The sequence below is a fragment of the Scyliorhinus canicula genome, chromosome 15, assembly GCF_902713615.1.
Source record: "Scyliorhinus canicula chromosome 15, sScyCan1.1, whole genome shotgun sequence".
In the NCBI taxonomy this organism is placed as follows: domain Eukaryota; kingdom Metazoa; phylum Chordata; class Chondrichthyes; order Carcharhiniformes; family Scyliorhinidae; genus Scyliorhinus; species Scyliorhinus canicula.
In genome coordinates this window covers 141,439,912-141,467,066 of record NC_052160.1, presented here as the reverse complement: position 1 = coordinate 141,467,066, position 27,155 = coordinate 141,439,912, and the positions used below count along the sequence as shown (strand labels likewise).

At 46.2% G+C, this 27,155-nt stretch overlaps 1 protein-coding gene across 8 annotated transcripts in view; it reads left to right on the top strand.

The window, feature by feature from the left end:
* Nucleotides 1-27,155, top strand: part of LOC119978753 (plasma membrane calcium-transporting ATPase 1-like) — a 277,686-nt gene that overhangs the window by 112,012 nt on the left and 138,519 nt on the right. For 7 of the 8 annotated variants that reach the window (XM_038820612.1, XM_038820609.1, XM_038820605.1 and 4 more), the window contains exon 2: nucleotides 9,695-10,166. In XM_038820612.1, the coding sequence (XP_038676540.1) occupies nucleotides 9,971-10,166 (196 nt within the window). In that variant the 5' untranslated portion in view covers nucleotides 9,695-9,970. Of the gene's footprint in view, nucleotides 1-159; nucleotides 372-9,694; nucleotides 10,167-27,155 lie in introns of those variants that run through there. The other variant, XM_038820607.1, reaches the window with a different exon arrangement.

Here is a 27,155-nt window from a genome sequence, read left to right as displayed (position 1 = left end):
TTGAATGTTTTCAATGGCCCTTGCCTTATTAGAACGCCAAGTATTTTCTCAGGAATTGCCTGTGCTTGAAATGCAGCCATGCCTTGCTCACCCCACATCAGGCAACTGCGAGAGTGATGCTTGCTGGATTTTTCCAGGCTGCTCACGTTACACGGAACAAAATGATTTTTCTCTGGCCCACGGCTGACTCACTTTTTCATCCAAACATAAACAAACCCCATCAGGAGTAGGGAGTGGGCGATGTGGGACTGAAGCTCATCATGACTGGCCTCCGGGCCTTTGTCATTGACGGTGGAGGTGAAGAATGAGCACTGTCACTCAATGTTCTGTCAGTGCATCGTGATTTATTGATTTGAGACGGGTGCTGGCAGGTAATTTTTAATTTCTTACTACAATTACATTTGTTGAATGGATGGAGATTACTGTTGTGTCTGTTTCATTCTGTAACATTTCCTGTTTCCAGTCCTCCACCAGAGTGTGTTAAATAGAGAAACCTTGCTAAATGTCCTGTCACATTCCTGTCCTTTATATTGCACGTATATTTTTTTTATGTTTCAATTTTCTGTTGTGTATGGCTGTTGTTTTAAATAAAAAGACATTTGTTGTCTTTCTCAGAACATTTTTGGTGCAAAGTCCTTGGTGATGTTGCATTGAGGACAACAGCAAGTATTTTTTTTTTGGTTTTCTATTCAGGTGGCTTGCCTGTGCTTCAGTAGAGATGTCACGATGCAACATAGCATCTAGTTTAAATTAAACAAACCTTTGCGTTTTTGGAAATGGCAGCTTCTGAACAGCACGCGTGTATGTGTGTCAGAGTTGCTTACTCAAACATATAGTTACCATCTATACACACACACACACACACACACACACAGGCTAGCTCCATGTTTATTCAACAAATGCAAGCCAGGCGCTTGTGCAAGATGTCAAACCTTTTGGCGCTGGAAGGGTTACAGGAGCTGTTAGGAAAGTGACGAACAGGTGGCTCGATAGCTGCTACACCAGCCTGTTACCAGATTCTCAGATGAGTGACTCAGCTTTAAATTCTGGTTTTGATTTACTGTTTGCAGTTATCCTCTTTGGAGGGGGGGGGGGGGGGGGGGGGGGGCGCGTGGGGGGGTGGTCCTCTTGGGAAGGGGGGAATGATGGTTGGGGGGGGGGGGAAGAAGAGTTATTGACGTGTGCCACTTTGGCCAGGTGTCTGAGGGAAGGGAGGGAGACCAGGCTATTAAGGGCCGCTGACTATGCAGTGCTCATGTGTATGCCACCTGTTGGCTGGGCCAAGCAACTGTGTTGATATGTCCCTGAAGGGGGGGGGGGCACAAGGATAAAATCAGACCGGATCAGAATGGGAACGTCAGTAGTTTAGAAACTCGCACTTGCTTTTGCTTTTGTTCAAAATCATTTTTTTTACACTTCACACAATTAACTCTGTGGTTTCTGTCTCGGGACCTTAATTTAGAAGCAATGACCTTTGGGATTGAATGACCTGTGGGACGGAGAGAGGAGATTGGATACCGCTTCCTTTCATTGGTCTGTTCAATGACGAGAGGTGGGCAGGGCCACTCTGGCTCCTGGGAAGTATTGCTGCCAACCACTGGGCGGCACGGTAGCACAGTGGTTAGCACTGTTGCTTCACCGCTGCAAGGTACAAGGTTCGAATCCTGGCTTGGGTCACTGTCTGGACTGTCCCGTGTCTGCGTGGGTTTCCTCCGGGTGCTCCGGTTTCCTCCCACAAGTCCCGAAAGACGTGCCGTTAGGTGAATTGGACATTCTGAATTCTCCCTCTGTGGACCCGAACAGGCGCCGGAATGTGGCGACTAGGAGCTTTTCACAGTAACTTCATTGCAATGTTAATGTAAGCCTACTTGTGACAATAATAAATATTATTAATTTGGCTTTGCAAACCAGAACTTCAGTTGACAAAGCGATGAGTATTTCTGATCATCCCTTAATCCAACGCTCTGTAATTATGAAATTGAGGAAATGTTTGGATGTGTGGGCTGATAGTAGGGCTGGCGTTTATTCCCTGCGAATTCAATAAATTGGTATTCCAGCCTAGAATTCAGAATACAGTGAAGTGTGTCCAAATTTGGTCCTCATTTGCTGCATGCATTTGGGGCCAAGGTCTCCATAATGTGAGGAAAGGCCAGGGAGTGATGCTGCTTCATTACAAGCCTGTCCAATTCCATCTGGTGGTTCAACTCGCTGATCCCGATGATGGGGTGGATGTAGATGTGTGTGGCTGCATATTAGTAATTGGCATTTTTCAAACCAGCTTTGCTCTGGCATAAATAGTGTTGTGAGAAATATTGAAATAATTCAGTTACTTGGCAGTAGAGCTTTCTTTTCAACTTGCTTAAAGGAACAGTGTTTCCTTTCCAAAAAAAAATGTTTTATTGAAATTTGCAATAATTCAAAAACAATTTGGGAAATATTTTGAGTTTTTCAACATTTCATACGCAAGTAACAGTCAAACAATAAAGTATGCATCAACAACGTCAACAAACCATCCCAAACAAAAACAACCCACCCCCAAAACAATTAGAACTTCCCGCCCCCCCCCCCCCCAAAATGGAACAGCCCCCTCCCCAAAACAGCTAACAGTGACCACATATAAACGGATACCATCTACAGTGGAACCCGTGAATCGTCCCCTCATCGTGAACTTAACCTTCTCGAGATGCAAAAGCTCCGAGTCACCCAGTCATGCAAATCCACCACTGGGCCGTCAAGAAGGCAAAAACCAACGCATCCAGCATCACACCCATCCTCGATTCCGGCTGGTCCAACACCCCGAATATTGCAGCTAATGGGCAGGGCTCCAAATAGACATTTAAAATTTGCGTTGTGGTGTTTATAAACAAAAATAGCCCCCTAAAACCCACCAACTTGGGGCAGGAGCAGATCATGTGCGCATGGTTTGCAGGCCCCAGCGAGCACTGCTCACACCTATCCGCAATCCCCTCAAAAAAGCGACTCACTCTAGCCTTGGTGAGATGTGCCCTCAACACTACCATGAGTTGTATCACACTTAGCCTCGTACAGGATGACGTGGCACTCCCCCTATGGAGAGCCTCACTCCACGTCACCACCTCCAAAATGGGACCCAGCTCTTCCTCCCGCCTAGCCTTCAGCTCCTCCACAGAGACCTGCTCCTTCCCCATGATCAGTCCGTATATCCCAGACATGCTGCCCTCCTCCGAACCTGCACTGGGTGAACGGCGATCTCCAATGCCTCTAGGTACAACCCGTTACATGACCCCAATTCCATCCTTGCCCGGACGACATCCTGGTCCCCGAACCATCCCAACACCTTCTCCGCATTGGCTGTCCAATAGTAAAACAACAGGTTTGGCAGTGCCAACCCCTCCACCCCTCCCTCTGCAAGACCCCCCTCCGAAACCAAGATGGGAAACCCGCCCATATGAACCCCGTTTATAAGCCATTCCAGCCCCAAGAAAAATGCTTTAGGCTGGAAGACCAGAAGACACTGGTATAAGAACATGAATCTTTGTAGTATATTCATCTTAATTGTCTGCACCCGGCCCGCCAGAAACGATGGCGGGCTGTCCCACCTCTGCAAACCCACCGTCATCCTACTCGCCAAACTAGTGAAGTTCAACTTGTGAAGCTGCACCCAAACCCGTGCCACCTGGACACACACCGCACGCTAGTCGCAGCACAGAAATAAGGCAGCCCCCCCCCTCCCTCCGAAGGACCAACCACCAAATATGCACTCTTCCCAACATTCAACATATACCCTGAAAAGAACCAAACCTCTCCAATATGCCCATAATATCGCTCTACCCTACATACAACAAGAGAACCAGAGGACACCATCTCAGACTAAAAGGACAAACCTTTAATACTGAGATGAGGAGGAATTTGTGGAACTTTTTGCCGCAGAAGGCTGTGGAGGCCACATCACTGACTGACTTTAAGACAGAGATAGATAGGTTCTTGATTAATAAGGGGATCAGGGGTTATGGGGAGAAGGCAGGAGAATGGGGCTGAGAAAATATCAGCCATGATTGAATGGCGGAGCAGACTCGATGGGCCGAGTGGCCTAATTCTGCTCCTATGTCTTATGGTCTTATCATCCGAGTACAAAGACCTGTTCCCCTCCACTTGTCCAAGACTCTCAAGGCAATTGCCAATGGCTCAATCACCAACACGAACAATAATGGAGACATAGTCCCTCTATACAACCTAGAGGGCCCCGAACTCTTGGTGTTAGTTTGCACATTAGCTGACGGTGCCGCGTACAGCAGTTGTACCCAAGTCCAAATCCAAACTTTCCCAGAACTGTAAACAAGTAATCCCATTCACCTCTGGATGCTCTGGTTCCCTCTCACAGTGGTTAGCACTGTTGCTTCACAGCGCGAGGGACCCAGGTTTGACTCCCGGCCTTCTGTCACTGTCCGTGCAGAGCCTGCACGTTCTCCCCGTGTCTGCGTGGGTTTCCTCTGGGTGCTCCGGTTTCTTCCCACAATCCAAAGGAGTGTAGGTTAGGCAGATTGGCCATGCTAAATTGCCCATAGTGTCTAAAAACGTTGGATGGGTTTACTGGGTGACGGGGAAAGGGTGGCGTGGCCTTAAGTAGGGAGCTCATTCCAAGGGCAGACTCGATGGGCTGAATGGTCTCCTTCTGCACTGTAAATCTATGAAACCCTATCAAAGGCCTTTTCTGCATCTAATGACACAAGTATCTCTGGTTCTGGCCCCAGCACCGGAGCAAGAACCACATTAAGTAGCTGCTTCACATTAGACAGCAGCTTCCTGCCCTTTACAAAGCCGGTCTGGCCCTCGCCGACAACCTCAAGACACTGCTCCAGTCTTAATGTCAACACCTTCACTAGGAGTTTTGCATCCACATTAAGCAGAGAAATTGGCGGATACGACCTGCACTCTGTGGGATCCTTATCCTTCTTTAGAAGGAGCATGATAGAAACCTGCCCCAAAGTATCCAGAAGGGAACCTCGTGTCAGTGAATCATTAAAACCTTCAACACCAATGGAGCCAATTGATCCACAAACATGTTATGAAATTCTACTGGGAGCCCACCTGGCCCCGACACCTTCCCAGCCTGCATTTTCGTACGCACCTCCTCCAACCCCAACGGTGCCTTCAATTCTTCCCTTAACTCCTCCACCTGAGGAAACTCCAACCCCTCTTAAAAACCCTAACGTCCCCTGTCCATCTTCCGGCAGCTCTGACTTATAAAGCTCCTCGTAGAAGGACCAAAACACCCCATTGATCTTTTCTGGGGAAGACACCATTTCTCTAGCAGCTTCTTCCTGCCTCAACTGATGGACACAAAGCTGACTAGCCTTCTCCCCGTACTCGTGCACTGCCCCCTTTACTTGATTCAACACCCGGCCCGTGGAGAACAGGTCAAACTGCATTTGCAGCTTTTTCCTGCAGTTCCTGAAGCTCTGGCATTAGATCACTCGCATACTCCCTATCCACCACCAAAATCGCACCCACCAGCTCCTGGCACTCCTGCCTGGACTCCTTATCCATTTGAACCTTATGCGAAATGACCTCGCCCCTGGTCATCGCCTTTAATGCCTCCCACCACGTGGAGGGCGAGACTGTCTCGTTATCATTCCCTGCCGCATAGTCCCCTTTGGCCCTCTGAATCCACATCCAACCCCCTCCCGGTTCACAAACTGCCACAGATCCCCCCCCCCCCTCCTGCCTTGTCCATAAATGCAGTCAGCAGCTTCGCAACGCAACCCCCGAAATAAGCAGCGACCTTGGCCTGGAACGGTGTAACTTTGGGTACATATCAGCTGGTATGTATCCAACTCCAGTATGGCAGCCAACAACCATTCAATAAACTTAATATCGTCCCAGTTTGGGGCATACATGTTCACTAGCACCGCTGCCTCCCCCCAGTGCACCTGTAACCATCACATTACCATCCTCCCGGTCCGCCACCATCATCCCCGCCTGAAAACGAACCTTCTTGCTAACTAAAACCGCCACCCTCACCCTCACCCTCCCCTCCACCTCGACCCATTGTCAAGCCACCCATGTGGAAAAAACCTGGCTCACCCAAGCCTTCCACATCCTGATCTGCTTCCGTGGCTGAAGAGCAATCTCTCGCAGGAACACCACATCAAATCTTTCAAATGGGGAAAACACCATTGCCCACGTTCCAGGTGATCAACCTTATCGAGGGCCTCTCACACCCCCCCCCCCCCCCCCCCCTCTCCCTCCCTCCCTCCCCCTCGGGTCACCCATCAGCACCATTGAGTTAACGTTCCTGCCCAAATTCCCGGATCCCAGGTCCGGTTAAGATGGGTGCCCAGCCCACTACCACCCCAAAGTTGCGACATAGGAAAACCTTTAGACACTGTCAGCACTCGCCTCCCCCGCCAGGCCCGCAGACTGCCTGCCGGCCAAATCACCCCCCACCCCCATTCCCCACCACACAAACAGATAAGCCCATTGTAACAGTCCCAACAGACCACAGCCCCCCCCCCCCACCCCCATTCCCACCACACAAACAGATAAGCCCATTGTAACAGTCCCAACAGACCACAGCCCCCCCCCACCCCCATTCCCCACCACACAAACAGATAAGCCCATTGTAACAGTCCCAACAGACCACAGCCCCCCCACCCCCATTCCCCACCACACAAACAGATAAGCCCATTGTAACAGTCCCAACAGACCACAGCCCCCCACCCCCATTCCCCACCACACAAACAGATAAGCCCATTGTAACGCCCCCCCCCCCCACTCCATTCCCATTCACTAGCCATCCTTCTCCCCATCGCCAGCACAGTGACCCTCAGCCAAGGCCCTCCTCCAATATCACCTCAAAAAGAACTACCACCCCGTCCCTTCTACCCCCAACTCCCCAACAGCATGCCCAAACCCCACCATCATCCCTTTCACCTCCAAAACACAGAGACCATCCCTTTAACGTTATCCAACCACCCCCCCCCCTCCCCCCCACAACATAGGTCAAAAACACAACTCACAAAGGGCAAAGTACAGAACACGAGCATCCCCCCCTTCATACAGAGTCCCAAATAGTCCCATTCCCAACGGCTCCAACTTCTCCCTGACGAAGGCCTCTGTCCGCTCCGGCATATAGAAATAATTATCCTTTAATCGCTGCCCTTATCTTCGAAAACTGCCTCCGCCTTGTCGAAGGCCACTTTCCTCTGCGTCAGCTCAGTCCCAATGTCCTGATATATCCGCACAATATGCCCGTCCCAGTCGATATTCTGGATCCTCCTCGGCCACTCCCAAGACCCGCTCCTTCCGTTGGTAGTTGTGAAAACGGATAATCAACGCCTGCGGCGGCTCATTCAGCCTTGGATTTTGCCTGTGCACCCGGTGAGCTCTGTGCAATTCCAAAGGGGACAACACCTCATCCCGCCCGCCAACTGAGAAAACATTTCCGTGAAATACTGGGCCGGCTTCACACCCTCCAATCCGTCCGGCAGCCCCAACAGCCTTGACCTGTTTTCCAGATCCTCCACCTTCAGCCTCTGGCACGATCAGCAACTCGCCCTCCAACGAAGCAAGCTGATCCTCTTGCTGTGACGGGGCCTCCTCCACACCCTTCAAAGTCTCACCCTGCGCCTTAATCACTAGCTGCTGTTGAATCGGGCCCAAAGCCTCCTTGACAGTTCCCTTAAAGGATTCTTTTATCTCCTTGCCCAGCCGCTCAAACTACCGATCCATTTGTGTGCCGAATTTCTCCAGCTCCTGCCCCATCACGACAACCAACGGGTCTAAAGTAATGGGCGCGGTGGCCATCTTCCATCCTTCACCTACCTTCGGCAGGCTACGCTCCTGAGCTTTCTTCGAGTTGGGCTTCTTTGACAATATTTTCGACGTGACTGCGTCGAGGAACCGTTCTCTAACCCCATGCCGGCGTGTGGTCATCAACATCCCCAAAAAGATGGGCAAATGGGATCAAAAACAAAGACCCAGCCGGGAGCCACTTTCCGTGCGTTTCGCCCTTGCATGACGTCACTGGAAGTCCAACAATTCAAATTTCACATTACCTGCGGTGCAATACAGATGAGTTTCTTTTGGCGCATTACATACGGTGCCTCATTGCACTTGCCGTTACACGCATTTAAAGAAACTGTTCATTTATTTATTTTGAAGTAACTGAGGTTTAATGGACAACGATCAAAAATAATAAACTTGGGGCTTTTGAGGGGTGGAGGGAATGGTACCGTTGGGTAGGGCTGTGTTTGTCAGTGAGCTGAAACAGGATATAAAGTTTTCATTAACCAGAGAGATGCTACTTAATAGAGGGAGTGCCCTGAGGTTGCTGAGTGGGTTGGAGCTGAAGTGTTATGATTCTACTTGTATTTTTTACATAGAATTTACAGTGCAGAAGGAGGCCATTCAGCCCAATCGAGCTCCTGGAAAGAGCACCCTACCCAAGGTTAACACCTCCACCCTATCCCCATAACCCAGTAACCCCACCCAACACTAAGGGCAGTTTATCATGGCAATCCACCTAACCCGCACATCTTTCGACTGTGGGAGGAAACCGGAGCACCCGGAGGAAACCCACGCACACACGGGGAGGATGTGCCGACTCCGCACAGACAGTGACCCAAGCCGGAATCAAACCTGGGACCCTGGAGCTGTGAAGCGATTGTGCTATCCACAATGCTACCGTGCTGCTCCATGCATGGACATTCCATACAGCCCCGTGTTTGAAGTAGAAGGCCAAGCTGGAAGGTTCGCAGTAAAAGGTTGTAGTAAAAGTAGTGGTATTTTGATTATTGAATCATTAAGCTTCGAACGTGTGGTTTTTGTATAGCTCTTCATTGGTGAGCATGTATAATTTAAGATCTCAAATTTGCCTCCATGATGCACTGGAGGACCATATTTGCTTGTACATGTATACAATGCTTCAGGCATTAATATCCGAAAGATGCAGTTTATTGGGGAGTGGAGGGCTGACGGAGAGCGGTTGACAGCAGTACCAGTGGTGAAACTGGCGCAGGTTGAACACCCTTTAATCGTACATCTGAAAAACGAACGCATCCAAAAAGAGCACCTTTTTTTGAACGGCCATGCAGTTAATTTTTATGTTAACAAAGCAACGTAATCTCATATTGCGGGTGTAATAAGTGCTAGCCGGTAAGAAGTCCGGGTGTTGGAGAGTTGGGAAATGGAGAAACAATCGACATTTGTAGACCATAGCTAGCCTAGACATATGCTATTGTAATGTGAGTAGGCTTAACTTTATATATGGTAGATCTGAAAATATCTGCATACCAAAACATCATCAGTCCCAAGGGTTTTGGATGAAGGATACGTGACTTGTAGTACAATTGTTTGTGGCAGAAATATTGATATTCTGACCCACGTCGGGCATTATAGGTTTGCATAGTTTTATATCTTGAAGTAAGGTATGTTAATATTATTTGTTTTCAAATGTTTGACTTCCGCGTTTTATCTTTCATTGAATTAACATTTTTTTCGAAGTCAGAACTAAGAATGTTTTAGACCATGGGAACGGTGAGCAGTGATGTGAAGTGTTATTTTGAAGTTCCAAAACTTTCTATGCATTGCACCACAAGTGTGAAATTCTTGGTTAAGCTCACTTTGGTTTGTAAAAGTTGTTTGCGTTTTTTTTAAAGTTGTGTGTCGAGTATCAGTCAATCGTCTGGTAACACGTTTTCCCCTTCTCTTTCAGACTTTCTCAGCGGCTTGCTGGCTGCAAGAGATGCAAGAGCAGAGGTTAAGCTGTGGGTGCTAGGCTGCTGCTACAGTAGTATGCACTTCCTCACGACACCTTGACCTGGAGAAGTTGGATTCTTGCTGATGTTTGCATCACTGCCACGAGAGTTCAAAACCAATTTGGAATTTGCAGACACCCGCCGGCCCTGCCAGTAGGACTGCCGTGTACCAGTGTCTGGTGTGGATCCTTCCAACTTTTAGCTGCAAACTTTTTCATTTCCAAGGGGGAAAAATGACTAGCAACACAACAAGCCACCATCCTGGCAACTCTGTTGCGGAGGGCAATCATGAGGGCGAGTTTGGCATCACCGTCGGGGATCTGCGTACCCTTATGGAACTGCGATCTGGTGAAGCAGTCAATAAAATACATGAAACTTATGGTGACGTTCAAGATATCTGTAGAAGATTAAAAACTTCTCCCGTCGAAGGTAGGTTCTGTGTGCGTGTGTGTAAACTAAGTTTGTATTTTTAATGTGGTCTGAGTTTGAACATTCTGCTACGTGTAGAATAGCGGACTCACATGTTGAGGATTCCCGAAAGGAGGCTTTATAGATACAAAAGGATTTGGCAACTGACTGTCCCATCAAACCAAGAAGGTCTTTTTCCAGCATCCCATGTGCCGACTGTGTTGTACATTTCCGCAGTGTTTCCACTCTATTGTTTATCACTAAACTACTTCTGTAGGTGACCAACCAGAGAATTCAGACACTTTGGGGAAAAACATTCCAATAGTGCAAACCTTTCGCCTGCAGGGCAAATAGCTATTGCATGTTGCACCCAGAATATATACATTTTATGTTGCACCATAAAATGTATATATTCTGGGTTCTGGAAAAAACATCTTCCAAAGCATCTACTTTAGGACGATGCCACCACAATTATTCTTCCCAATCATTATGATCGGAGCACGCTCAACAATCTTCAGTCGTGTCTCTGTGGATCACTTTCTGGTCAACCTGATGGGGTTAAAAATTGCCTCGTGTCATAAAGCTTGACTGGTTTACCACTGGAAGCCATCTGTGAGAGTTGGTGCTGATCATATTCTCAATGCATTGTTCAATGCTGCAACAAAACCAATATAGCTACTTTAACATAGAAAATACATATCCTTAAGCATTAAATAATTGATTAAATGCCACCTTTCCTGAAAGTCATTGAAACAGCACATAAGTTAATGACAGTCAATTGCCACCTGGCACGTGTGCAGTTTAATTTTCAGGTAATGGGAATTTTTCTTTTAGAATGATCGGTCTTTGTTTAGCCTCTTGCCTCCAAATTAAAAGGCTGTGGGTTCAAATCTCAGGCCAGAATGCGAGTGTACAACCGAGGCTGTCCACGTCTCTACAATCCTGAGGTAGTGCTGCTTTGTTGGAAGTGCTGTTTTTCAAGTGATGCATTGCCCCATCTGCCTGTTTTTCCTGCCTGAGCATTTAAAGTGCATGACGTGGACCGAAGGCTTAAAGCCTATATATGATCTGCCTGTCACCAACATTCTGAGTTTAATTTGATGATATACCTGTCCAGGATCTGCCTGGTCCAACTTCATTGCTCCCATTAAATTCTGGATACATTTGACATTTGCGATGTTTCAGGGTCCCACCCCTCCTGCGCGTAGGAGTTAGATAATATTAAATGAGCTGTAATTTAAATGGTCGATCGCTAATTGATGAAATGATGCTGACCACAATCCTGCCAAAAACCCAGCCCGTGGGCGTATAATGCAAAATACAGGATGGCTAGCTTACCCAAGCGTTCTACAAATCAGTTTTAATATCTGCTTGAATGTCCTGTAATAAAAGGAAGGAAATGCACAACATGTCGATCAGCGTTTGTTTGTAAAAAATAGATTAGCAATTCGATTGACCTTTGATGAGAATGGCAAGCTCTAATGTTACAGGTCCTGGCCCAGGACTAGGTTGGTTGGGAGGGGTGGAAAGAATGAAAGTAGATAACTTCACTTTAACTTATTTTTTCTGGAGCATCAGTGATGTGAGCTTGCTTTTTAAATTTACATTGAAACAGGGCGGCATGGTGGCACAGTGGTTAGCACTGCTGCCTCACAGCTCCAGGGTCCGGCCTCGGGTGACTGTGTGGAGTTTGCACGTTCTCCCTGTGTCTTTGTGGGTTTCTTCCGGCTGCTCCGGTTTCCTCCCACAGACCAAAGATGTGCGGACTAGGTGGATTGACCACGCTAAATTGCCCTTTGTGTCCAAAAGTTCAGGTTGGACTGGGCAGCACGGTGGCGCAGTGGGTTAGCCCTGCTGCCTCACGGCGCCAAGGTCCCAGGTTCGATCCCGGCTCTGGGTCACTGTCCGTGTGGAGTTTGCACATTCTACCCATGTTTGCGTGGGTTTCCCAAAGATGTGCAGTGTAGGTGAATTGGCCATGCTAAATTACCCCTTAATTGGAAAAAATTAATTGGGTACTCTAAAAATAAAAAGTTCAGGTTGGGTTACGGGGGTAGGGCAGAGGCTTGGGTACGGTGTTCTTTCCAAGGGCCGGTGCAGACTCGATGGGCCGAATGGACGACTCCTGCACTGTAAATTTTATGATTGAGCCAAAACATTTTCGCTGAGATATAATTAGGCACTTTCAAAACTTCAGAGAAAGCAACTCAGACTTTGAAAAGTTCTCATTTATCCTTCCCTTTGTTTTACGTGGCAAAATCTTTTGTCTAAACTTGCGTATCGACGTATAATATTGCTGCAGGCACAAATCAAGTGCGTTTCATTGATCTAAAATTGAGATCTCCCTGTCTCCCGGGACTTAGTTCCCAGTGTAATGCAGTGGAAACCCGAAAAGGAAATGCCAGATTCACTGTGACACTTACGTTCAAGTGGGCTTCACTGAATGAACAGAATTTATTGCCCATCCCTAATTGTCCTTGAGAAGATGGTGGTGGGCTGACACCTTTTTCAGCTAAGAGGTGTTCACGGACATCTTTAACCTGTCCCTGCTCCACTCCGAGGTCCCCACCTGCTTCAAGAAGACCACCATCATACCGGTGCCAAAGAAGAACCAGGCAACGTGCCTCAATGACTACCGCCCGGTGGCTCTAACTTCGGTCGTAAAGAAGAGCTTCGAGAGGTTGATCATGAAGCGCATCACCTCCATCCTCCAAGAACGCTTTGATCCACTGCAATTCGCATACCGGCGCAACCGGTCCACAGCAGACGCCGTTTCCCTGACTATACACTCCTCCCTAGAGCATCTCGACAACAAGGACTCCTACATCGGACTCTTATTTATTGACTACAGATCCACCTTCAACACCATAATCCCAGCCAAGCTCATATCAAAGCTCCCAAACCTAGGACTTGGCTCCCCACTCTGCAACTAGATCCTCGATTTTCTGGCCAACAGACCACAATCAGTCAGTGAACAACAACACCTCCTCCACAATAATCCTCAATACCGGGGCCCCGCAAGGCTGCGTACTTAGCCCCCTACTCCACTCCCTGTACACACACGACGTCGTGGCAAAATTTGGTCCCATCTACAAGTTTGCTGACGATACGACCATAGTGGGCTGGATCTCGAATAACGACGAGTCAGAATACAGGAGGGAGATAGAGAACCTAGTGGAGTGGTGCAGCAACAACAATCTCTCCCTCAATGCCAGCAAACTAAAGAACTGGTCATCGACTTCAGGAAGCAAAGTACTGTACACACCCCTGCCATCATCAACGGGGCTGAGGTGGAGATGGTTAGCAGTTTCAAATTCCTAGGGGTGCACATCTCCAAAATTCTGTCCTGGTCTACCCACATCGACGCTACCACCAAGAAAGCACAACAGCGCCTATACTTCCTCAGGAAACTAAGGAAATTCGGCATGTCCAAATTAACTCTTACCAACTTTTATAGATGCACTATAGAAAGCATCCTATCTGTCTCCATCACAGCCTGGTATGGCAACTGCTCGACCCAGGATCACAAGAAATTACAGAGAGTCGTGAACACTGCCCAGTCCATCACACGAACCTACCTCCCGTCCATTGACTCTATCTAGACCTCCCGCTGCCTGGGGAAAGCGGGCAGCATAATCAAAGACCCCGCCCACTCGGCTTACTCACTCTTCCAACTTCTTCCATCGGGTAGGAGATACACAAGTCTGAGAACACGCATAAACAGACTCAAAAACAGCTTCTTCCCCGCTTTTACCAGACTCCTAAATTACCCTCTTATGGACTGACCTCATTAACACGACACCCCTGTATGCTTCATCCTATGCCGGTGCTTTTGTAGTTGCATTGTATACCTTGTGTTGCCCTATTATGTATTTTCTTTTATTCCCTTTTCTTCCCATGCACTTAATGATCTGTTGAGGTGCTCGCAGAAAAATACTTTTCACTGTACCTCGGTACACGTGACAATAAACAAATCCAATCCAATCCAATTTAGCGTGGCCAATCCGCCTACCCTGCACATCTTTGGATTGTGGAGTGAAATCCACGCAAACACGGGGAGAATGTGCAAACTCCACACGGACAGTGACCCAGGGCCGGGATCGAACCTGGGACCTCGGCGCCGTAAGGCAGCAATGCTAACCATTGGGTTGCCGTGCTGACCTTGATTTAACTCAGCAAGTTGGGGGGAAATCCATCATGACTGCAGAAAGAAATGTTTTAGGTGCGCCAAAATTAGTAATTTGCTAACAAGTGTAACAAATATACAAGCAACAGAAATTTTGATGATCTCTTGGTTTTCTCGGGATCACTTTAGAAGATACCAGCTGGAAGACCTGGTTTTAATGTGGTTGATGGCTATATTATGTTTAAAGGGATTTTGGTTACTAATCAAAACAAGTTGGTTCTTTCAAACTATTTTGTCTGTGCTTTGGGTATGGAGGGATGAGAAGAATAACAGAAACAGGATTTTGAAAGGGTGTATTATTTTGAACCACCTCCATTCCCCCCCCCCCCCCCCCCCCCCCCCCCCCCCCCCCACCCCCCAACCACACCACCACTTCTGAACCACAAGTTCAGCGTTCAAGTCCCGCTTCAGGGTTTGAGCTCGTAAAAATGAAGGCTGGCATTTCAGTGCAGTACCGAGGGGGTCATTGCACCACCAGAGGTCCATTAGCCTTTTTCAGGTGGATGTGACTGATACAGTGGCACTATTGTGAAGAAGTGCAAGGGGTGCTATCCAAGGTGTCCTGGCCAACATCTACCCCTCAATCAACAACATCGCACAAGCAGATGGTCTGGCCATTATCACATTGCTATCCACATTCAGAATTTTAAAAAAAATGTTGGGGCAATCCGGATTTTAGTCTGTGATGCCGGCACAGACAGAGCAGAAGTCATAAACAGCTTATTAAATTTCAAATTTGATTGTAAATCTGAAAGACAAATTTTTAAAAATTAGCAAGCCTCTTCAGGGCTCATTAGGGTTTTCTTTTCCTTTCCCACTGGGCAGAGAGTTGTCATATTCTATTAGATATAACTTTATATAAAGCTGAACAAATGGCTGCTAATAGTGGCATTGAAGATTGTAAGAATGACAACCGATATCGCGTTGTGCTGTTGCGGCAATCAATGAAATGTTTAAAGGCAGGTGACTCTTGGACAGGCACATGGACAGCAGTAAATTGAAGGGGTGTAGGTTAGGTTGATCTTAGATTAGGATAAATGGTCGTGGGCCGAAGGGCCTGTACTGTGCTGTACTGTTCTATGTTCTATTCCAGTGGAAGAACAAAGGTGGAAATATTGCATTTCAGTTTGGTTTATCCCCTGTTTGGAAGAAACTATGGGTTTGTTTCCTTGACTTTTGGTCTGTAGTTGGGCTAGTCCTTCAGAATCTTGAGAGGTTGGGCCAATACCATGATAGAAGATTGCACAGGGTTAAAGGATGTTTTTATGTGGCTTCCTCCTTGTAACCCACAGAATCTTAAAGGGGTGGGGGGGGGGGGGGGGGGGGGCACCAAAATGAAAGTTTCTTGCACGATAGACGAGATGTGTGTGTTAGATTGCAGAGCAGACTGTTTACTGCCTTGCATACAAAGCTTCCTTGCAACACTGAATTTTGATGAATCATGGCCGTATATTTCATTAATCCCAAAGTGGCTTTTATCATTGCTCCATCCCCTAATCTGGAGCATCGATAATCAACAATGATTGCATTTAGCTAACTCTTTTAATGTACTGCACCATCCCAAGGCACTTCCAGGAGTGTTATCAAACAAAACATTGACACTATAAGACACAGGTATTAGGACAGGAAAGCTAGCTCCGACGTAGTTCAAGGAGCTTTTGGAGCTCTGGGCATGGACACAAATGTGGAAGAGGTCTGATTTGAAGGAGAGGTGAGATCTCACTGGGTTGTCGATCTGGAGGATGTTGGACACGAGGAGGGGGCAAGGCCATTGGAGGAGTTTGAAAACCAAGATGAGAATTTTCAAATCAGTTGATTGCAGGACTAGGGGCCACGAACACGTGTGAATGGAACTTGATACGAGCGGAGCCAAATCCAACTTAAATTTTCACCCTTGAGAGCGGCTACTTGGACTGGCCATAATTTTTCAGTCCTCCTTTGACCCTCCTGCCAGAGGGCATGGGAATTTCAAACGTTGCAGTGTTGATAAAGGTTGTAACGATAACCCCAGCAACTACACACCAGTCTTTAACATCAGTGGTGGGCAAACTTATAGAAAAACATTTGGGACAAAATTAATCATTGCATGCACAAATGGAGGATAATGAAGGAAGGTCAGCATGGATTCTTAAGGGGAATTCCTGTTTGACTATCTTGCTCAAGTTTTTTCATCGTAGAATCATCATAGAATCCCTACAGTGCAGAGGGAGGCCATTCGGCCCATCGAGAGCACCAACCCTCTGAAAGAGCACCCTAACCTAGGCCCACTCCCCCTGCCCTAGCTCTGTAACCCATTAACCTAACCAACACATCTTTTTTTGGACACTTGAGGGGTGATTTCGCATGGCCAGTCCACCTAACCAGCACATCCTTGGACTGTGGGAGGAAACTGGAGCACCCGGAGGAAACCCGCGTGGACAAGAGGTGAAAGTGCAAACTCCCCACACAGTCACCCGAGGCCGGAATCGAACCCGGGTCCCTGGAGCTGTGGGGCAGCAGTGCTAACCACTGTACCATCCAAAGGGATAACAGAAACAGTTAATCAAGGCAATGCTGCTAATGTGGTTTATTTGGACTTCCAAAGGGCATTTAACACAGTGCTGCATGATTAACCTGTGAGCAACATTACAGCACATGGAATAAAATGGAGAAAGGCAACATGGATATGAAATTGGCTGAGTGACAGAAGTAGTGATGAATGGATGTTTTTCAGGCTCAAAGAGATTTGTGATGGAGTTCCCCGGGGTCAATGTTGGGACTTCACTCTACATGATATTTTTTTCAAGCACAGATCTTGGTGCATAGGGCACAACTTCAACATTTGCTGATGCTAAGAAACCTGGGAGCATTATGAGCTGTGAAGAGGAACGTGTCGAGCTTCAAAGGGACATAGGAAGTTTGGCGGAATGGGCAGACAGGTGGCAGATAGAATTCAATGTGGAGAAATGTGAAATAATTTGTTTTGGTAGGATGAACATGGGAGAGACAATTAAAGGCACAGTTCTAAAGGCGGTGCTGGAGCAGAGGGACATGTTTGTATACGTGCATAATTCATTGGAAGTGGCAGGGCAGGTTGAGGGAGCAATTATTAAAACATACTCTTACGATCCCGATTGATATAATTGATGGGAAGATCCCAGAATAGATCCCTGGCTCAAAAGACCGTAAAAATAAAACATGGAGGAACGGAGCCAATGGGCCACTAATTCATTTTAACAAAAAGATAAAAACATTTATTAAGCATGAAAAAATTGGATTACGAAGCAATGGTTTCGGGGCTGGTTTAGCTCACTTGGCTAAATCGCTGGCTTTGAAAGCAGACCAAGCAGGCCAGCAGCACTGTTCGATTCCCATACCAGCCTCCCCGGACAGGCGCCAGAATGTGGCGACTAGGGGCTTTTCACTAACTTAATTGAAGCCTACTCGTGACAATAAGCGATTTTCATTTTTCATTTTCAATATGCCTTTACTCCACCCCTTAGTTTGACAATTGCAGAGAGCTTTCCCTATTAACACTGATTGTAAAGTATATCTTAATCTACAATGGCCTCATTTACACACAGTCCCTTTTAAGCACACAAGATGACTATGGTCAAATACGTGCACTCCACAAGTTAGTGACTGTGGTTTTATCCTCTGAGTCCCCCCAGGTGATTGTCATGTGAGCTTTTCAAAACATCCATTCCCGAAAGCACACTCTTAAAACCTTCTCTCAGAATTATGCTTTTCCTTGGCTGTTTGCATTCCGAAATCCCGGCCAGGTTTTCCAAATTACTCTTGTTTCTTTGTTAAATAAAGCTGCACTTTTATTATGAGAGGTCTGAACAAAGTAGACGGGGAGAAATGGTTCCCATGTGAAAGGCGAGAACGAGAGAGCACACATTTAAGATAATTGGTAAGGGAAGCAAAAGCGATATGAGGAAAACTTTTTAATGCACAGAGTGGTAAAGGTCTGGGATGAACTGCCTCGAGTGTGGTGGAGACAGGTCAAATTGAGGTGTTTTAGGCTGTTATTTGAAAAGGGAGAGTGTTAAGGGGCGAATGGTACTCGATAATTGCACATTCCAAGTACCAGTGCAGACACGATTGACCAAATGGGCGCCTCCTGCGCGGTTACAATTCTCTGATCAAAAAAGATTTGTTTCATTGTTCCTTTTTGATTATACATCCTCTGCCATTCTTCATCTTGTGGACTAAATTTGTGATTGAGTAGACTTAATGTTGCTTGCAAGCATTGTATTTTATCCTGATTTATGCTGATGAAAAACTTGCACTCACTCACTTCCCTTCTCCTTCACTTATCCAACATTTCCATTTCTCACTTTCTACTTGGGCGTCATATTGAAATGTGGTAATATTAAGACAAGATGTTTCAAATTGATGTGACGTTAGATGCCATTAGATGGGTGGCACGGTAGCACAGCTGTTTCACAGCTCCAGGGTTCGATTCCCGACTTGGGTCACTGTCTGTGCAGAGCTGCACGTTCTCCCCGTGTCAGCGTGGGTTTCCTCCCACAAATCCCGAAAGACGTGCTTGTTAGGTGAATTGGACATTCTTAATTCTCCCTCTGTGTACCCGAACAGGTGCCGGAGTGTGGCGACTATGGGCTTTTCACAGGAACTTCATTCCAGTGTTAATGTAAGCCTACTTGTGACAATGAAGATTATCATAGAATTTACAGTGCAGAAGGAGGCCATTAGGCCCATCGAGTATGCACCGGTTCTTGGAAAGAGCACCCCACCCAAGGTCCACACCTCCACCCCGTAACCCAGTAACCCCACCCCATCTTTCAGAGACTAAGGGCAATTTAGCACGGCCTATCCACCTAAACCTGCACATCTTTGGACTGTGGGAGGAAACCGGAGCACCCGGAGGAACCCCACGCAGATGTGTGTGTGGGTCGTCCGGTGTCCTAATACATAGTAGGGTCTGGTCTGGGCACCGTACCACTGGGTAATAAAAGCTGACATTCCATTTCCACCATCTGCAGTAGTTTAAAAGCAAAATAGTGTGGATGTTGGAAGCTGAAGCTAAAACAGAAAATGTTGCAAAAACGCAGCGGGTCTGGTAGCATCGCTGAAGAAGAATCATACGAACACAAAAAGCTAGCTCTGTTCTCGCTCTCCTCCATAGATGCTGCCAGACCTGCTGAGATTTCTGTTCTGTTTTTGTATCTGTAGTCGTTTGTTTTTTGGTGTACCTGAGAGTTTATTCTTTCCTTTCGCCACTTCTGGGGAAATGCCTGGTGGTAATTCTAGCTTGCTTATATACCCGGCTAATAGAACTACCCCTCGTAGCATCCCTACCCAGAAGGTTCAAGTCTCGCTTGAGAACTTGATGGCCATGGAAGGTGGGCTCTTAATGTGGTTGATCATCAGCCTACAAATACTTCCCAATATGCCTGATGGCAGACAGTAAGAGTGGGAGAATTTCCTGGTTCGCCATGTTGCAGAAGTCAACAGCAAACCACTGCAGTACTTTGCCAAGCGTAATCCTGGACGAAGCCCATGGTGGCCAAAAACCTCTTCGTGCTTTGGACCTGAACGAAGGGGAATGGAGCGGAATGGAAGTTAAAACTCTCCTAGTTGGGTGAAAGTGTGGAACCTGTATTTGGACATTGTTACTAATAGATTGTACCTGAAAATATCTATCTCACTTGCATAATAAGCATTATCAGCTTGTAGTAATATCTGTTGAAGGCAGTGTTTCTATTTGGATATATGAAAGTTAAGTTCAACACTTGGTCTGCAAAAGTCAGTTGTACGAAGTTCTAGAAGCTTGTGGTTGAACAATAACTTTATTAGTAACACATAACTGTATCCATTTATATGTATAAACAGCAGACAATTATGGACTAGGTGCTAGCTTCATGCCAACCTCTACCAGTCTCATTACTACATTCTGCTACTCCCATGTGACGCTCTACATCACAATGTGGGCAGTACTGTTTCTTCAGCCCTGCAGTAACCCTTACATTCCCAACACCCTATTACTACAAGAGCCTCCCAGAGAAGATGATGACTGAGTTTGCTGACCCTGCCGTGGTGGGACCTGCTGCTGGAGATGCAGCAGGCCAGCCAGAGGTCCATTGACCTTTTGGCAGTGTGGTGGTCTTTCAATGAAGCCATCAGACCTCAAAGGTTCAAACAAATGGAAAAAGTCTATCCAGGAGATGGTAATACAACAGGCTGTGTTAGACTTCCCATTTGCCTGGGTAAAGGGCCGCGATGACGTAGCGTGATCGGTCTCCAGTGCCCCTGCTCAACTGCAAGGTTGCTCGTGAGGAAATACCAAGAATGCACAACATTTGTCTCCCCCTTTTTAAATCAAAGGCTCCTGATACAATAAACAATCAATCAGCAGCAAGAGTCAATGCACCCGGCGCTTCGGAGGTCATCATTCTCAGTGTGATTGTGGGTGAACCTCGATTGTCTTTTGGTGCTTGCTGAAACCTCTAGTGTCTTTGGCTTAGTTTGTACGCCGTCTGTGGTCACCTTAACCAGAGTCGGCATAGTGTTCTGAGGTGGACTCGGTGTCTGGTTCTCAACTGAGGTACTGCTTTCCCCAATTGGTTCAGATAGTGTCGGGTTCTCCGGAAGGTCCGGATTGTCCCTTGGCACAGCTGGATTTGGACTCCTGTCAGTCCTGTCTCTGACGGATTGGTTCTTGTCGCCAAATGTTAATCTGTATGTTTCCTCCATATTATATCATCTCGGGTTTGCACAGCGCAGGAGACCGGTTCTGTCTGTGCTAAAATGGTGGCAGTGTCCACTTTTCACTTGTGCGTTGTCAGAACTTCTTGACCTTGGTGAAAAACATGACCTGTCACCTTGTTCTCCCACCATTTGACCTGATCCTGTTGTTTTTCTTTCTTTTGTCTGGGATGGTTTTAATAAATCGAATTCAGTGTTCAGTTGACGTCTAACCATTAGCAACACTGGAAAAACCTGGGTTGTTGAGTGCACCGTGTTCCTGTACGTTGAGCAGCAATTGACTCAAGTGTTTCGACAATGAACCTTGTTCTCTAGTTGCCTTCAACAAATGTTTCATCCTCTGTACAAAACGTTCTGCCAGCCCATTTGTAGCAGGCTGATAAGGAGTGGATCAGACGTTTTGAATTCCATTCCCCAAGTGGTCTGCAAATTCCTGCAAAATGACCTGCGGCCCATTATCGCTAATGAGTTGCTCAGGGTAACCGAATCTGTGGAAGGTTTCACCCAATCTCTCAATTGTTTTCTCTGATGATGTCTTCATGATGGCAACTGCAGGCCATTTCAAGTGAGCATCGACTAGAATGAGAAACATGCGCCCTTCAAGCAGTCTGGCGTAATTAACCTGCCGCCAGGTTATCTTGCCATTTCCACGGGTGTAACGGGGCTAATGGCGGCACGTTCTGCACTTTTGCGCAAGACAAGTCACATTCCCGTCTTCTCCTCAATTTCGGCATCTAGCCCCGGCCACCCGAAATGACTTCTGACTATCTCCTTCATCCTTCCAATACGGTGGTGGCCATCGTGTAATTGATTTCAGCCCCGTCTCCTTAGTAGTGGTGGAATGGTGACTTTCATTCCCCAGAGGAGACAGCTTGCCTATCCGGATAATTCAAGTGGTCAAGTGGAATGTGGCTTTAACTCGGGGCTTGCTCCCCGAGGTCTTTCCTCGCAGCACCATGTCCACGACCTCTGACAGTACTGGATAATTTCTGGTACGCTTCTTAAAACATGGCCTGTGGTCTACTTGCTCGAAGCAGGAAATGTTTCCACACGAGCTGCTTCTTATCGGTGAACTATTTGGGTAAGGGTAGTCAGGAGAGTCCATCTGTGATCTCATGAAGGTTTGACTGACGATACTTGATAGATGTGTGCTGACAGGAGCAATGCCCCCCTCTGCATCCTGCTCACTGTTATTGATAGAATCCTGGTATGAGCTCCAAAGATCATTGTTAGTGGATGATAGTTCATCAGTAAAGTGAATTTCCTCCCATACAGGAATTAGTAGAAGCATTTTAACGCAAAAAATTATTCCTAGATCTAAATTCAATATCTGCGTAATTGTTTTTAGGCTTAATCAAGGTTCTCAGTGTCAGTGTGAAGGCTGTCAGCTTCTCTTTATATGGCAAATCACTGCCGCAACCCCATAAAGTGATGTGTCACATGCCAGTTGCAGAGGTAAAATTTGATCAAAATGTGTCAGACCATCTCATGTAAGTAACACCTCTTTGGCTTGCACAAATGCTTTCTCACATTGATCCCCTCCCATTTCCACTTTTTATTTTGACACAGTGTAAGAGATTTAGAATAGTAGCCAGATTAGTGTTTCGTAATAATTTAGTAAACCTAAGAAAAGGTCGAAGTTGGTTCACATTCTGAGGTGCAGATTCCCGGGAAATGGCTTTGACTTTCGAAGGAGAGTTATGCAGTTAGTTGGCATCGATGACGGGACACAAAGATCGGAAAAATTCACATTTGCCCTTTCGGACTCTTAATCCATAACCCTCGAATCTTGAGTGCGTTAACTCAATTGCGTAGATGTTCTTCCTCGTTCTTTCCAGTAACTAAGCTGCCATCTAAGTAACTCCGTCTAATTCGCTTAAGATTTGGTCCAGAGCTCGTTGGAACAATGCTGGTGCAGAAGTGATGCCAAATGGTCATCTTTTGTATCAAAATAACCCTTTGTGTGTCAACAGTCAAGAACTGTTGTGAATCTAGAGCCACGTTCATTTGAAGATGGGCTCGACTGGTGTCAGTTTTACTGAACTTTTAGTATCTAGTCTATCCAACGAATAAGTTTTCAATCAAGGGCAGAGAGTGCTGTTCTCGACACAGTACAGCATTAGTGACTTTAAAATCACCACAAATGTGTACAGATCCATTTTTTTTTTCATCCCTGGTAAGATCGATGTAGTCCAGTCACTTGCATTAACAGGTTTAAGGACTCTCCTTCTGACCAGCTGTTCCCATTCTGCCTCTACCTCAGAGGTAATAGAGGCACTGACCTAGCTTTTAAGCATCTCTGTTGACTTCCTTCATTGTTCTTCAGCTTTACTGAGCGACCCTTTGTGCTTCCCAGCTCACCGTTGGAGACAATGGAATGTTTCTGCAAGATTTTGGGTAAACCTGATTCGGAATCTGTCACGAGATTTACCTCGGCCCAATTTAATCTGATCTTTTCCAGCCAACGTCTTCCCATTAGTGCCGGATAATTTATTTTGACTGTGCATGGACAAATCTGCCACCTGTCCATTTAATTGCACTGTTAACAACAATAATGCCCCTCAATGGAACCACTCCTCCAGTATAGGTTTTAACACTATATTGTGAGGGTTTCAGAGCAATATACTGGAGTTTTTCTTGATTAACCTGTTCTGGTATCAACAAGACTGCTGCCCCAATGTCCACCTCCATCTTCATCAGCTGACCACCCAGTAATGGAGTGACCCAGTAATTGCTTGTATCACCAGCAATAGCCATTACCTTCAATGACAGTTCAGCTTCGGACTGTGAATCGAGTTTCTTCTCCTGTCCTTTTTGTACCATGTACACTATTCCGTTTCCCGTTTGATTTATTTGGCTTTTGCCTTTTGCCTGAAGCCTGTTTCTTTTTCCAACAAACATGTTCAATGAAGTCCTTTCTGCTGCAATTCCTGCACATGGTGTCTTTTTGCCAACAGTCCGCTGCTGAGTGCCCAGTTTTTACACACCTTTGGCAAGTCTGACTCTGTGTTTATGTTTGAATTTCGGCCGACATTGTGTGATTTTCGTGCTCAAACTCCGCTGTTGAGCTTCTGCGGTGGCTAATTCCATGGATACAACAACTTCCAAAGCTTCCTTTTAAGGTCAGGTTGCTTTTGGTTAACAACCACTTTTGAAGATTTGCTCCTTAAACCACAAACTAATCTATCTCAGATAGTATCGTTTACCACATCCCCGAATTTGCAGTGTTCGGCCAGTCTTTTCAGGGTAGCTACAAACTGTGCAATTGATTCTTCTTGGATGTAATTATGAAATCTGAACCTTTCTGCGATGACGATGGTTTCGGTGAACAGGGGCCCTTCAATATTTCCTCTTTCATCTTGCGTTTTCATCCCTGGCTTTTCTTGTTGTACCAGACTCCTCAGGAGGTTAAACGTTTTCTCTCCTATTATACTCCGGAATGCTATAACTTTTATACCTGCTGCTATCTTGTTCGCTTGAACAAAATAGTCGAAACTCTCCTGTATATGAGCTCCATCGCTCTGTACTCTCATCAAACCGGCTCACGGTACCAAAAGCTCCTACATTATTTCGCTATGTAAGGATGGTGTGCCAAGCATTTTTCGCACAATTTTGCTTCCTTTTCCCCCCAAAATGAGCCTGTTTAACTTTTGTGTTTTGCAACACCCCCAGCTCTAAATGTGTTTTTGCAGGACGCTTGCTACCCACGACTACAGAGTTCCTCTTGAGCAGAGCCTGTGTTGCTTTCTTTGGATTCTTCAGTAATTTTTCCGTTCCTCCGGTTGATGTGACCGATGTTTGGCCCACCCTTTGCCAATTTCGTGTAGCGACAATTTTGAGTCTTTTTCAGTTGTCTACAAACGCTGTTTGCCTGCCTCGTTGCCCGTTTTTACGTGGTGGTTTTAAAATCAGGTCCGCAGGCCTCCGAGGTTCAAATAAGCAAAGAGCTTTATACAGGAGGTGTTAACACTCCAGGCTGCTATGTTAGACTCCCCGTGCCTCTAGTAGGCTTCTAGTGAGGAGACGCAAGGAATACCATGAATACACGAGAGGCAGGGCCAGAAAATCCGGCCCATAACTTCAATACAGAGCACTACTTTGTACACGTGCCTATGCGTACCCTAAGCCATTTGCCAGATCTGACAAAATGGCGTAAACTTTTTTAAAAATCTGATCTAAAATGATTACCATTTTAGTTTTGTCCTGTCACGTCGTCTTGATGCATTGTTTGGTGTAAACATCACAACAACTTGTGGGTTGTCAGGTTTTTAAATGGGCTCCTTTGCGGAGGACCATGGTATCTTCAATTTGCGCCACTTCAAAGAGCCTTGATACAGAATTGGAATGAAGTGTCATATTTTAATTTTGATTCTGCGTAAGAATTTCAAGTTTATTTGAAGTCATCGCAGCCTGTGTATTAGATTCCGCGCAGTTGCTTGTAAAGATGCTTTTTTTTCAGTCCAACTCTTTTTTTGAATGGTTGCAGAGTTTCCAATTGTTTGCAAAGTCAGCTGAAGAGTATGGCTACAGAATTTCACACTGTCACTCCAGGTGAATATTTCTGGTCACTGTAAAGGTTCCACGGAAGGTACTGTTACTCTGGCTGGTGTAACGTTGTCACAGCAAGTGGCCAGTCCCACTATTTTTAGCAATTCTATATATACAGCTCCGGTCTAACTTGGCTGCTTTCTGCTCGGGTCGGAATTTCTAAGAACAGAAGTTGCAAGGTTTTCAAAGCTGTGTTTACACAGCCGCCCAAACAGAAATGAGCAGCTAAAAAAAAACCCCAACACCATCGGAAATGCCGGAAGTGCTCAGCAGGTCGGCCTGTTGTGGAGAGAACAGTGAAGTTAAAGTTTTGAATCGGGATTCTTGTCAACACCTTCCACAGGAGATGTTTAAAGCCAAGTAGAACCGTTATAAATCTATTTTAAATATCACATTGCACAAGGTTGAAGTTCCTATGAATAGTCTTCTTGTAAACACTTGTTTTGTGAAGCCCAGTGATGGAACTAGTTTATTTATATTAGTGACTTTTTTTTCCACCCTTGATTGCTTAGTTGCTGATCCCAGAGCGTTGGAAATTTTTCCAGTTGCTGTTTTAATGGTCACCCCTCCTCCTTCGCGTGCTTGTTGGGTAGTAAATATGTAATTGAAATGCATTTGATTTTTTAATTCTTGGGAATTCTTCATCTCTCCCCCCCCCCCCCAGGAAATTTAGAAGGACAAATTCTTGAATATTTTCAAGGCTGAGACAGAGAGGTTTTTAATCGGTGGGGGAGTTGAGGTGTCCGGAGATAAGACAGGAAAGTGGACTCAGTGATTGTTAGATCTTATTAAATGGTGGAGCAGGCTCGAAGGCTGAATGGCCCACTCCTGATCCTATTTCTTATGGTCGTATTTAATTAAAAATCTTTCTTCATATACTTGCAGTTTTGACGTTGGGTGGTGCACTGTTTAGCTCCTGAAAAACCTTTTGTGGAAGTGTATGCTCTTTCCAGTTCCAATTTCTCTGCTGTTTTGTCGATCGAGCCTCAATGATGAAGCGTGGTACGGTTCCTATTACATGAAATTGTCTTGCTCACATTTTCCCCCTTGTCTGCACCGTTGCTGTTGCACACGTGACAGGAGAGCCGGGCAGAGGAAATCAAGCGCAGGTCTTTCATTTCTGTGCCCGATCTGGGGTTTCTTAACACACGAACCACGAGAAACAGTAAATGGTAGCGGCATTATAAACGGGCAAATGTCAGGAAAGCTCTGAAAGTTCAAGCATTACGTAGCGTCGAGAGGGCTCCTATCTGCAGATGGATGAGACCAAATGATGGTTGGAGTTGTTTGATGCTAATTCCACTAAAGACTGTATAGTATTTCACATAAATCCAGACTCTCTCCTGCTGTAAATAAGTTTCTAGGGTAACCTGGTACGGAAGGCAATTTGAATTCTAAGCAAGTTTTTGTTATGCAACCTTTGATCAAACGGCCAACTGACCCCGCTGTTTGGATACACTTAATCCAACATAAAACCAATTTGTTACGTGTAGCGGGGACGATGGTGAAGTGTTAGTGATACTGGATGAGCAATCCTGAGTCCAGACTAATGCTCCATGGAC